The 12,922-nt window shown below is 55.9% G+C and overlaps 3 protein-coding genes across 3 annotated transcripts in view; 2 read left to right on the top strand and 1 right to left on the bottom strand.

Annotated features, from left to right (window-relative positions):
- PTSG_09207 (uracil-DNA glycosylase) overlaps window positions 1-663 on the top strand; it is a gene marked incomplete at its 3' end in the record, with an annotated part of 6,166 nt that extends 5,503 nt beyond the window's left edge. The window contains exons 10-12 of the mRNA XM_004989401.1: window positions 89-202; window positions 405-465; window positions 581-663. Coding sequence (XP_004989458.1) covers window positions 89-202; window positions 405-465; window positions 581-663 — 258 coding nt within the window. The remainder of the gene's footprint in view (window positions 1-88; window positions 203-404; window positions 466-580) is intronic.
- Window positions 664-1,103: 440 nt separating this feature from the next.
- Window positions 1,104-11,901, top strand: PTSG_09206 (uncharacterized protein; the record flags this gene model as incomplete). Its single annotated transcript, XM_004989400.1, has 29 exons — window positions 1,104-1,223; window positions 1,445-1,592; window positions 1,735-1,851; window positions 2,047-2,194; window positions 2,397-2,574; window positions 2,828-2,948; window positions 3,191-3,287; window positions 3,504-3,666; window positions 3,866-4,282; window positions 4,523-4,673; window positions 4,851-5,095; window positions 5,289-5,349; window positions 5,646-5,974; window positions 6,233-6,349; window positions 6,565-6,618; window positions 6,959-7,108; window positions 7,371-7,472; window positions 7,734-7,853; window positions 7,986-8,345; window positions 8,509-8,652; window positions 8,926-9,186; window positions 9,448-9,548; window positions 9,830-10,046; window positions 10,240-10,364; window positions 10,542-10,643; window positions 10,909-10,987; window positions 11,233-11,298; window positions 11,533-11,718; window positions 11,854-11,901. 29 exons carry the CDS (start codon window positions 1,104-1,106, stop codon window positions 11,899-11,901), a joined length of 4,527 nt encoding a protein of 1,508 aa, XP_004989457.1.
- Window positions 11,902-12,315: 414 nt separating this feature from the next.
- The window catches only part of PTSG_09205 (uncharacterized protein), a gene marked incomplete at its 3' end in the record, with an annotated part of 9,117 nt that continues 8,510 nt past the window's right edge, over window positions 12,316-12,922 (bottom strand). Inside the window, exons 24-25 of the mRNA XM_004989399.1 lie at window positions 12,733-12,780; window positions 12,316-12,462 (exon numbers count right to left, since the gene is read on the bottom strand). Of these exons, the coding sequence (XP_004989456.1) occupies window positions 12,316-12,462; window positions 12,733-12,780 (195 nt within the window). The remainder of the gene's footprint in view (window positions 12,463-12,732; window positions 12,781-12,922) is intronic.

Genomic DNA, 12,922 nt, shown 5'->3' with positions numbered 1-12,922 from the left:
CACACACACACACACACACACACACACACACACACACACACACACACACACACACACACACACACACACACACCCTCGACAACAACAGGGCTGGGAGACGTTTACGGATGCAGTTGTGGACTGGATCAACAAGAACATGTCCAATGTTGTGTTCATCCTCTGGGGCAACTACGCAAAGAAGAAGGGCAAGAAAATCAACAAGGTGCGCTTGCTGTATGTGCATGGGTGTGTATTGCTTACACGGGTGTGTGCATTTGTCTTGCATGCATGTGCATCTCGTGTGTGTCTGCGCGCGAACACCATTGACGCCCGACTCACACACTTGTCCACATGTCCTCTCTTTTCCACTCCAAAACCGCACGCATCACCCGCTTCGCTTCCCTTGCCTTAATTCCACCTCACAGCAAAAGCATCTGGTGCTTGAGGGTGCACACCCATCCCCGCTCTCTGTCACGCGGTTCCGGGGTCAGTTTGGCGTCTTTAGGTTTTGCATGTGTTGCGCTCTTGCAATTCAGTGCATGTATCATTTGTGTCATCATCACATCAACTCACACTGCAATGCATACACACACAACAACAGGGTGCCGCCACTTCTCCCAAGCCAACAGCTACCTGAAGAAGATGAAACGTGGCGAGATTGACTGGGCATCCATCTGCAAGTGAACACAACCTCACACACCCACACCCACACACACACACCCATCCACACATCCACACACCCACACCCACACCCACACACACACCCACACACACATACACACACACACACACACACACACACACACACACACACATGTCCTTGTTGCTTGCTACATCGTTTCGCCCGCCCTTTTGCTTCCACCTCTCCGTTGGTTCACGCATCCATAATCGACCTTTCCCCGGAAAATAGAAGTTCCGAATTTGATTCCATGCACAATTACAAACAGTTTCTGAAAGATATTCGCCAATCCTCTACAATCGACTGGTTGGCAACGACGAAGAAGACAACGAACGACGTGCAGGCAGAAACAACACCAACACAACAACGCAAACAGACCACAAGAGCACAGCTTGTCACATCAGTTCACAGACCACCATCAGCCCGCGACAGCAACCAGCCAGAGATGGAGGGTGTGTGGGCGGTTGGCTGTGACAGTGGCGTCCACGCGACGACAGACACCACTGCAGTGTACACATGCAACTCGCTGCTGTGCACTCTGGACACGCAAAGCAACACAGTCACTGTGCGTTTTCTGTGCATGTGTGCTTGCCTGCTGCTGGTGCTAACAACGTCGATGCCGAGCGTTGGCGTCAGCGCTGATGTTGGCGTTGGCGTTGATGTTGGCATTGGTGGTCGTGGTGATGCAACACGGTTCTCTGTGTGGTCCTTTGCTGCTCCCACTTCTTTTTCTCTCTCTCCGTCGTCTGATCTTTGCCATGCCGTTCTGTTCCATGTCTTTTGCAGCCGCAAATCGTGGATCCAGATGCGCCCGTGTTTGCGCTTGCCGCCAGCACCCAGCGCCGCGTCTACGCGTACGTGCTGGAGCAACCGGATCCAGTCATCACCGTGCGCTCGGCCACCACAAACGAAGTGCTTGCCGTCCTCGAGCGAGGTAACACACGTGGTTCAAGCCGTCTTGTTGCACCGCGCTGCAATTGCTGTACGCTGTAGCGAGGTGGCACATTGCGAGAACTGGTTTCCTCATTCACGCACCCCCACTGCCTGTCATACCATGCCATGCCATGCCATACCAGAGGGTGAAGATGCGCTGCCGTGTGCGCTTGCATTCGATGCGTCCGGGAGCCTCCTGTACGCCATGGACGCTCCTCCACACCGCTCCCTCGTCCTCTGGAACTGGGCCGACCAGTCAAGTGCGTTTGCTTTGCCCGCAACTTGAGAGAGAGAGAGAGAGAGAGAGAGAGAGAGAGACAGAGATTGTGTGCGTTCGGTGTGTATGTGGTGTTTTCGTGATTACAGGGCTTGGTGTTAGCGACCATAGCTGTCCCCCAAGTCCCACGAACAACACAAATATGCTCACTTTTGCATACACACACATGTGCGTGCAGTTGTTGCGCGGGCGGAGGTTGATGATCCCGGGCACTTTCATCTTCGCGTGAACCCCCAGCTGTGGACGCAATGTCTCGTGTACAGCAAGGAGCACGCGTGCGTGTGGGAGGTGGAAATTGTTCGCGACGCATCTGTCGTCACACCGCGGTACGCTTGTCGAACACACGCTGATGTGTGTGCGCGCGTGTGTGTGCATATGTGTGCACATGTGTGTGCGTGCGTGCGTATGTGCGTGTGCGTGCGTACGTGCGTACAAGTCAGCTGTTCCAACTCATTGAAATACACCACCACCTGCTCGACCTTACACACCACACCGCCCACACACGCCACCGTGCACCCCCACCACCAGCGCCGTAAACCTGTCACTGACGACGAAGGAGCGACAGGGCTCGCGCTTCCTTCGCCGCACCTCTCTGGAGGAGAGCTTGAACCTGCAGATGGTGTTTGAGGAGGAGACAACACTCACCATCACAGACGCCTTCTTCTCCGACGAGACGAGTGTCGTGTGCGGCTGCGCGGACGGCGAGGTGGGTGGTCCCACGTGGTGGCGGTGGTGATGATGTATTTTGGTCTTGGGTGACAGTGGACGTGCTGAAGTGTGTGAACGTGAAAAGGGGGGTCGGGGGGCGGAAGATGTGGTCTTGCCTGGGTTCAGCTGTTGCTCGCGTGTGTGTCCCTGAATCGGACTGTGCATCCTGCCAGTTGTATCCAACTCTAACAAACGCACACACACACATGCACACACACACACGCACGCACACAATGATGTGTGGTGCACAGTTGATTGAGGCTGACTTTGACACTGGGGCAACGCACGTGGTTGTGACGTCGTCCAAGTTTGGGGCGGGCGCATTTGATGCTCTGCACTGGCACGGTGATTCGTCCACGCTTATCGCAGCAGGTGCGCCACGCCCTCCTCTCTCATGTGCACGTGCACACGCGTATGTTTGTGTGTGTGTGTGTGTGTGCGTGTGTGTGTACATACACGTGTGTGTACATACACGTGTGTGTGTGTGTGTGCGAATCTGTTGTGCCCTCTCAACCCCCCCCCTCTCCCTCTCACACATTTAGTCACAAACATACACACTGACTAACAATCGCACTCACAATCCCACACGCACACACACATCACATCAATCCCAGGACGGGACGGAGTGCTGCGGTGGTTCCTGTGGACAGAGGCGGCACCCACGCTCATGCATACACTCACAACCAACCTCACAACAGCCACCATTGCCTCGTGAGTAGCGGTCTGCAGCCCTGCACTGAAGCACGTGTTTGTGAGGAGCGTGGCGCATGGTTTGAACGAAATTCGTGTCAACCTTGTCTGCTGATTCGCCATCACCATCTCACCATCTCACCATCTCACCATCTCACCACCATCATCGTCACCACGATCAACCACCTCCACCACCATCATCACCACCACCATCATCACCACCGCCGCTACTGTCAGGGTTGGCCGGGTGCTGGCGATTGCTGGACCGGAACACGTCTCGGTTGTCGCCAACCACCAGCTCATCACAACCAGCAATGGTGATGATGATGATGATAGTGGTGAGGGTGGTGCGACAAGCAATGTGACGGCTACGGAGCCAACAGTCAACACAATCGTGCAGGTGCGAACCAGTGCCGCGCGTGTGTGCGAGTGTGTGCGCGTGTGTGCGAGTGTGTGCGCGTGTGTGCGAGTGTGTGCGTGTGCGTGCGAGTGCATGCGTGTTTGCGAGTGTGTTCTCATGCGTATTAGTTATCTGCTCCTCCGCCCCCCCCCCATCTCACCGTTCCAACACCATTTTCAACTGCGTCTCCTTCTCGCAGGGCGCCGCCTCACCAAGCACCGCCGTGTTCACCTCCGTCGTCCCATCATCATCATCGTCTTCATCATCATCATCATCACACGCCGACGACGACCAACAACAACACGAGGAGCGAGTCGTCACTGTCACTGCCAGCGAGCTCGTCCATCAGCACACCACGGGCGGTGCATTCGTTGGCAGCGCCAGCATCGCCAGCGTGGATGCCGCCACCACCGCCGTCGCGTGTGCGTCCTGCTCCCCTGCGCTCATCACAGGCTCCTCCAAAGGTTGCCTGCAGGCATTTCGCCTGCTCCCCAGCGGCGGGTGCGAGCGCGTGTGCAAGCGGTTGGTGCACGGACAGCGCGTGAACGCTGTTGCTGTTGATGAGACGGGAACCACGGTCGTGTCCGCCTCAAAGCGCCACTTTGTTGTGCTGGCGGTAAGTTGTTGGGGGGTGACATTGCGGTTTCGTCTGTTATGGTGTACGCATGCGTGCACTTGCATGTGTCTTCGGGAAGTGTCTTGTGTACGTTTTTGCACTGCACCACAACAGCAATGCACAGCACATTCCCTGCCACTTGACGCTTGGTGTGACACTTGGTACCTCTCTCACGCGACACTTGATTACACACACGCACACGCGCGCGCGCACACACACACGCACACACACACACACCAGATGCCCAGCTTGGAAGTGCGGTGCGCGGGTGAGGTGGAGCACGACATTCTAAACGTGCGCGTTTCGTTCCACCAAGGCAGGACAGTCATTGTTGTTCTCCTGCAGCATCCAGACGCGTACACGCGCGCCCTCACATTCGCCGTTCCCGAAGGTCAGCCGTGATACACGTGGTTTTGTGTCTTTTGGAGGTGACAGCAGATTGGTTTATTTGCATGCCTCAATCTATGAAGGCTCAGCAACCATACAATCACATGGCCACACACTTACACACATGCACACATACACACACACACACACACACACACACACACACACACAACACCAACAGATCAGAGCGTGCTTGCGGACAACTTCTTCTCCGACACGCTGCTGAAGATTGACTTCAACAAGGCGCCCATTAACGTGACGCGCCTGCCCCAAAATGTGGACAAGGTCCTCCTTGCAGAACGCGTTTTGTTGTGCTGGGACATTCGGTCCGGTTCCTTCTACGCGTGTGCGAGTCCATCCCTCCGCCCATCGCACGGCGACACGCCCCCATTTGCAGAGCGCGTCGACAACGCACCAGAGCTGGAGGTGTGTGTGTGTGCTTGTGTGTGCGTGTGTATGTGCGTATGTGCGCTTGTGTGTGTGCTTGTGTGTGCGCTTGTGTGTTCGTGTTTGTGCATGTGTGTGCCTGTATCTACATCTGTGTGTCTCCAGAATCAATGTGACAGCAACCGGCCAACCAACTGACCCTCCTCCCCCACATCTTTTTATTCGACGGCAGGTGTTGGAGTCCTTCAGGGGCATCTTCGGGCGGTCGTCCAGCGCTGCGCTCTCCGTCGCAGGTGCTGTGCCAAACCATCACCATCGTCACCATCGTCACACCATCACCACCATCACCACCATCACCATCATCGTCCGTGTCATCATTGTCGCGTTGATATGCATCGATGCGAGGGCAGGGGCACTGCTTATGTGTGTGTGTGTGCGTGTGTGTCATTGGATGACAGTCGTATGTGCATGCACACACATGCACGAACACGCACACACACATGCACTCAACAAACAAACACGCACACACACATCCTTCATTTGCGCGATTTCATGTCCATTACCACCAACACCACCATGACGTGTTCAGGCCACTTTGCCACGGCGTGTTCGTCCACGGGCCAGATTGTGACCATCCCCCTCACGCCGCCAGGCAGGATTGGATCACCACTCACCGTGAGCGTCACACGCACGCGCGCGCTGACCACAACCACGCCCGTCTCACACGTGGCGTGGACGCGTGACGCCTCCAAGCTTGTGGTTGCGTCAACGACGGGCTCGCTCGCCGCACTTGAATTCTCTTCAGACACGGAGTGGCGTGGCAAGATGCTTGGGATTGCGAAACAGGCAACGCAATTTATTTCGGTGCAGCTGATGGACAGTGCGTCCGAAGCGACAAAGCGACTCATGCAGGCGCAGGTGCGTGTCACGCTGATTTCCACGCTTGAGAGCCGGGTGGGTGGGTTGTGATGGTGGTGCATGCAGAGGATGCGAGTTGTTACGTGTACGTATTACCGCATCACACATGTCCTCACAAGAAATGACACACACACACACACAATACATCACAACGCACACACACACACACACAATGCACACACCACACACACCACACACACACACACACACACACACCACACACACCACGCACACACACACACACCACGTGCACCACAGGCCGACCCTCTGCCTGCGATTGCCGAGCAGCAGCAGCGCGGCTCAATCGGAACTGGCGCTGGGATGACTGCGGTGGAGGAGGCCGTGCAGGCCGCACATGACCGCGCACTGCAGGAGGTGACAACCATGAGGGTGGTGGTACTGGCCGTTGGTGGTGGTGGTGGTGGTCGACGTGAGCGAATGAGGAGGAGGATGCGTGCGAGGAACGGGGATGATGTGGCATGCATTCACGCTGACGTGCTGGTGTTTGTGTGTCGCACAACCCACAACACCAAACGATATTACGTCACGTTGCCTCACGTGTGCTGCGTTGATGCTCGTGTGCACCTCAGGCGACGAGTGGTGATGGCGACATGCAGGCCGAGATTACCGCCCTCCGCGAAAAGGTGACACGGCTTCGTGATGCTGGCTTGGTGGCTTGGTAATGACGAAGGTGGTGGTGGAGGACGAGGAGGAGGAGGAGGAGGAGGTGGTGGTGGTGGTGGTGGCTATGTTGTGACGATGGTGAATGTGGAGCTGGTGGCCGCTTCATGGAGTTTAATGTCTGCAAACGCACATTGTCACGGCCAAACACGGCTCATGTTACAAACGTGCAAGCTCACAAATGCTCGCCCCCGCCTGCCTCGAATGCCCGCACGTGTTGTGTGTGCATGAACGTATTCTACATGCGCGTGACCCTGTTTGCGTGCATTTATATCTTCCCCCCTCTCCTCCCCATGCCATCAGCTTGAAGCGCTGGTTGCCGCTAACAGCGCCGCGGTGCCGGAAGAACAGCTGGACAAGGACGAGTTTGTGCTTGATCTGGAGCAGAAGGCGCGACTGCAGACCTCACTCGACGAAGCCGTCAACGCCCGACGCGCAGACATCCAGACGGAGGCAAGTGGCCATGGGAGTGCATGGGGTGCAGGAGGTGGAAGGGTGTGTCTGTGTGTCTGTGTGCGCGTGTGTAGGTGTGTGTGTGTGTGTGTGTGTGTGTGTGTGTGTGTGTGTGTTGGTGTGTGTATGTGTGTCCCTTTGCTCATTGCTCATTGCAAGTTCGTAGCACTGCCAACCCCTTTAATCCAACCAACCACCAATCCATCCGTGCACAATCATCCATGCGCGCCACCATGCCAACCGCTGTCGCTGCCTCCACCAGATATTGAAGGAGCAGTTCCACCGCAACAACATCAAGCGGGAGTGCTGGGACGCAATGGCGGTGCCCGGTAAACGCATCTACGGCTTTGACATCAAGCTCGAGGTACGACAACCAGAGTTTGCATTGTTTCCGTGACACGTGTGTGTGTGTGTGCGGTGTACGCGTGTGCGATTTATGTGTGTGCGATGTGTGCGTGTGTGTCTTAAGAGGGAACAGTTGGAGCAAAGATGCATTCAAACGCGTGCACATACGCATATGTACGCGTATGCGCACGTATGTGCACTCAGACACACACACACACACACACATACGTGCACAAACTTGTCTCACACCCCCGCTCTGTCCTGTGTTCTTCTTGTCCAGGTGATGAACTTTCCCCTTCGGAAACTGAGCGAGGCGGAAAAAAACGCATTTGATCGCATCGTTTCCATTCGCAGGACCGAAATCGCCGTCGAAAACGCAATTGAGAAGCTCAACAAGCAGGTGTGTGTGTGTGTGCGTGTGAACGTGTGCATTGGTACTCCTCGTACCACTGTTCCCACCACCACTCCTTGACATTACCTCACACCAATCACCACCTCTGCTACGCCCCCGCCCCAACCGGCCCACGTGCAGGACGAGGCGCCTGCCACGCCGATGACGCCGATGACGCCGCTCACACCGCTGACAGGCGACGGCGCTGCCGCTGTCAAGAGCTCCAGTGGCGATGGTGATGGCGGTGAAGGTGATGGTGATGGTGACAACAAGGCAGACAGTGGCGGTGGTGGTGATGGAAGCGGCGGCCAGGGCGACAAGGGCAAGAATGGCGGCGATGGTGGCGGTGATGAGGACACGGAGGATGCTGCCGAGAATGTGCGGCCGCTGCTGTACCACCCGCTCAATCTTCAGACGGCCCCGCGCAAGCGCATGCAGATTGTCCTGCTGGAGCGATACGTGCGCCAGCTCAAGAAGGCCTTCAATGTCACGTTTGAGGAGGTGGGATGCTTGGTTTGAATGGTGTCGTGTGCTCCTTGTTGTGATGGTCTGTGTTGTGAAACAGTTGCGTTTGTTGCTGTGTCGCAGCGTGCGTGACTCACCACCACCACCATCACCACCACCACCACCACCACCACCACCATTGCCGTGCGGCTGTGTCCAGTTCCTAGAGCTGAAGCGGGAGGAGGCGCAGAAGATTGGCGCAAAGAACGAGGAGATTAAGAAAATTTGCAGAGAGCTCAACAAGCGGCCCACCCTCTACACCCCAAAGAAACACACGCTCGAGCACCCAGAGGATCTGCTCACGGTAAGTGCCGCTGTCGTTGTTGCCGTGTGTTTTATTGTATTTGTGTTTGTGGTTGTGTGTGTGTGTGTGGTGTTGCGTGTTGTGTGTGTGTGTGTGTGTGGTGTTGCGTGTTGTGTAGTGCAGGTGAAAGCTGTTTCGTGTCGTCTGCGTTAGCCCTGGCGTGCGTGTGTGTGTGTGTGTGTCATCGCCCTCATGCTTCCTGTTTCCAGCTCTGTTTCCCCAAATGCTCACGCTCGTACATCCCATCCACGCGAACGCCACTCACCGTGACAGGTGCGTGACGATGAGATTACGGTTGAGCGGGTGCTCACGGCTGAGGAGCGACGGAAGAAGGAGGAGGAGGACAGACTCGAAGCCGAGCGCAGGGCAGCCGCTGCCAATGACAACGCCCGCGAGCGCGGCGTACACGACATGATGTATGGGCGACTGGAGGGCAAGGCGGAGGACGATGTGTGGATTGACATTCCGCAGCCCTCGTTCATGACGCAACTGCACAAGGAAGAGTGGACCGACGAGCAGAAGCGCGAGGCGCAGGTGACGATTCGGGATGGATTAATTGTCGAATTGGTTGTGTATTCGTGTGTTCTTGTGTTGAGAGTGTATGTGTGCGTGTCGTGTGTGAGTTGTGTGAGTGTGTGTTGTGTGTCTTGTCGTGTGCGCGCGTGTCGTGCGCGCGTGTGTGAGCGTGTCGTGTGCGTGTGTGTGTGTGTGTGTCGTGTGTGTGTACTTGCTTCGTTCACGTGGTTTGTGTCCATTTCCTCATGCATGCTGTGCCGTGGTCCCTGCTCACTGCAGGCGTACGAGGCTGCGCATGCCGAGCTACTTGAGCGACGCGACAAGCGCAGAAAGGCGTTGGACGGACAGCTGCGCACACTGCATGGCCAAATCAGAGACATGTGCGTATTGCCATGTGGTGGTATCGCTTTGTGTGTGTGTGTGTGTGTGTGTGTGTGTGTGTGTGTGTGCGTCTTGCGTCTTGCGTCTGTGTGTGTGTGTATTTGTGTTTCTGTGTGTGTGTGTCTGTGTGTCTGTGTGTGTGTGCGTATATGTGTTTGCGTCCCGTCGTATCCAATCCCTTGCGATGATGCATTGACACGTCAAGCGTCAAACGCTATGTTCACATCCTCATTTTTCTCCCAATACCCCCCCCCCCACTTCTTCACCTCTCCCCCTTCAGCCGGCGCCACTTTGACTCGCGCCTTGAGGACCTGTTCCGGCAGCGGATTGAGGCCGAGCAGGCGGTGGCACGGGAGGAGCTCGCTGTGCTCAAGCTCGCCAAATCGCTGCAGGACGAACAGGACATTGTGGACGAGGCGATGGCCATTCGCGAGCAGCTGCAGCGGCACCGCCAGCAGCAGGGGCCGCGCTCCCACGCCGTGCAGGCCGCACAGCAGGTCAGGTTGAGAGAGAGAAGGGGGCGGTGATGGGGTTGTGGGGTGATGGGGGTGAGATGAGAGGATTTGATCAAGGGGTGGTGCAGTGGTGCAGTGGGCAGACGAAGATGCATTTGCTGCTGGTGCCCCTCCCCCTTCGCTGCGTCCACTCAACAATGCCACCACCATCCCCCACGACCACCGCCACCAACAGGTCGTTGCTGAGATCAATGAGGAACTTGGGGAGGCGCAGCACGCCGAAAAGCAGCTAGAGAAGTCCTTCCGTTCCCGTCGCGAGTTTGCGGACCTGGACTCCGGCACCGTTGACCTCCTCTTCAGGTGGCACAGCCATGTGACTTGAGATGTGTGTGTGTGTGTTTGTGCGCGCATGTATGTGTGTGTGTATGTGTATGCGTGTATGTGTGTGTGTGCTTGCAAGCCCTACTTGAGTGGACACTCGACTCATCACAGTGTGAACCCTTCCCCTCACCCATTTGAGCGTGTGATGTGTGTCAGGTTGTTCAAGCGCCGTCCGAAGCGCGGACAGCACCGGTCGTCGCTGGCGCCGCTGACAGACGCCGACCGCCCGCAGGACATTGAAGACGCCGTCTGGGCAAGGTGGCCAGCGCAGCCGTGCATGGTGGTGGTGGTGGTGGTGGTCGTTGTCGTCGTCGTATAGATGGGGGGTGTGTGTCTATGTGACTACTTGTGTGCGTGCAAGTGTCACACGTTTGCTAGGTCACTTGGTCGCTTTGCCAGGTGTGATGCGACAGCGTTGCCGTGCCCTGATCGTTCTTCTCACATCCAGCACCCTTTCCACATCATCTCCACCACCTCCGTCACGCACCACTCCATGGCACGCATGTCGTCACTGCGACTGCAGGGTGGTGAAGCTCCGAGACGAGAAGATTGAAAGTGAAATACGCGTGCGGGAGAAGATGGCTGAGCTTGCCGAGGCCGAGGTAACCGTCATGGTGTGAAGTGGGGGGGGGGAATATGTGGCATTATTGGAGGTGGTGGTGTTTGGAGGAGGTGGTGTTGGTGGTGGGCATGAATGGGGCAACGATGCGAACGTCAAGCCCATGAGAATCTATTTGCAGCAGTAGCCTGAGTCCCCCCCCCCACACACACACACCTCAACACGCCCCACGTTACGTGCGTGCTCACTAATTCCTCGCCCATTGCGCTGCCGCATTGATGGTTTCAGGAGTATTTGTCGCGGCGGCGGGAGCAGGAGACGGAACTCGTCAACGCCATTGAGAGCGCACTCTACGTACGTGATTGTGCTTTGGGTGGTTGTATTTACTGTGTTGTGCTGTCGAAGCATTGACTGTTTGTACTTGGTTTGTTCCTCGTTTCCCTGATTTGACACGGATACAACTTCATTTTTATTATATACTCACACCTAAACATACACACACACCTAAACACACACACACACGCACACACATGCATACACACACACACACACACACGCACACACGCACACACACACACACAACACCAGCGGCTGACTGAGCTTGAGCAGCAGCGTGCTGCGCTGAATGTGGACGTGGAAGTGCTCATTACTGTGCAGAACGGGCAGGTTGAGATTCAACACGAGAACGACTTTGATCCCATGTTCCACAACGCATTGCTGATTCCACGCACAGTGGTCGAAGACCTCAATGCAACCACGCGCAAGCTTGCAGAGGTGCACACTCCTGACATGTTGTGGTGCCGTGGATGCGTTGGCGGTTTGCTGTGTTGTGCAGTGTCGACTGTGGTTGTTTCGTTCATTTCATTTTTTCTCGGTGCGCCTTGGTTGTGTTGGAACGCAATATCGCAGACAATGCTAACACGCGCACATCTTTACCTTTGCATGCACTCATTCTGACTCAATTCACGCGTCGTCCTATACTTATATCACTTCTCCACAACCCTCACCCGCACCCCCCTCACTTTGTGTCGCTGTCAGGGCAAAATTGAGCACATGCAGCAGGCAATTCAGATGGCCCAGGGCGTGCGCTTCTTCATCGTGCATGTGCTTCACATCCATCGGGAGTTTCGTCACGCAGATCAGGCGGCCACTGTATTGTACGACATAGTCCTAGTCACATCACCCAAACAAACCCAAACAACGCCATGGAGCAACAACAGCCACCGCAATCGTGCACACGCACACACACACACACACACACACACACACACACACACACACACACACACACACACACACACACACACACACACACACAGAAACATTCACACGCCCGCGTCATTGTGTCAGCGTGGCATGTGTGGAGACGCTTCACGCAACAGAGCTGCTGGGCGATGGCGCCACGTGCGTCGTGAGGTTTCGCCGAAACACCGAGATCTTCTGCGTGAACTTGTCCCTGTTCTTGACCAGCAGGCTCTCCTCCACCTCGCTCAACAGCCCATCAAACGACGATGCAACCTGTCAGGTGAGAGAGGGTGAGAAGGGCGGGTTGTGTGATATGTGAGTGAGTGAGTCAGTGAGTGTGTGTGTGTGTGTGTGTGTGTGTGTGTGTGTGTGTGTGTGTGTGTGTGTGTGTGTGTGTGTGTGTGTGTGTGTGTGTGTGTGTGTGCGTGTTTGAGTCGGCACTTGTGCGGGAGCGTGAGGGACAAAAATCCAAGTTATGACTGGTCAAGACGTGCGGACAATGACGACAAGACAGCGCCATTAACATCGCAACGTAGGCGTTACCAGGTCTCGCTTGCTCATTGGCGTGCCGTTGATGGCCTCCTCCTTGATCTGCAAAATGATTGAAGGTGATCGCAAACAGAAGTGAATGGTTGGAACAACGCACAAAAGCGCACGCACTGTCTCGTAACACGAGCACGCACATGCAAAAGCTAATGGCACACACACACACACATGTACAAAACACACGCCA

This window comes from Salpingoeca rosetta (assembly GCF_000188695.1).
Source record: "Salpingoeca rosetta unplaced genomic scaffold supercont1.29, whole genome shotgun sequence".
NCBI lineage: Eukaryota > Choanoflagellata > Craspedida > Salpingoecidae > Salpingoeca > Salpingoeca rosetta.
The sequence above is the reverse complement of the archived record's forward strand: the minus strand, read 5'-3'. Positions and strand labels throughout refer to the sequence as shown.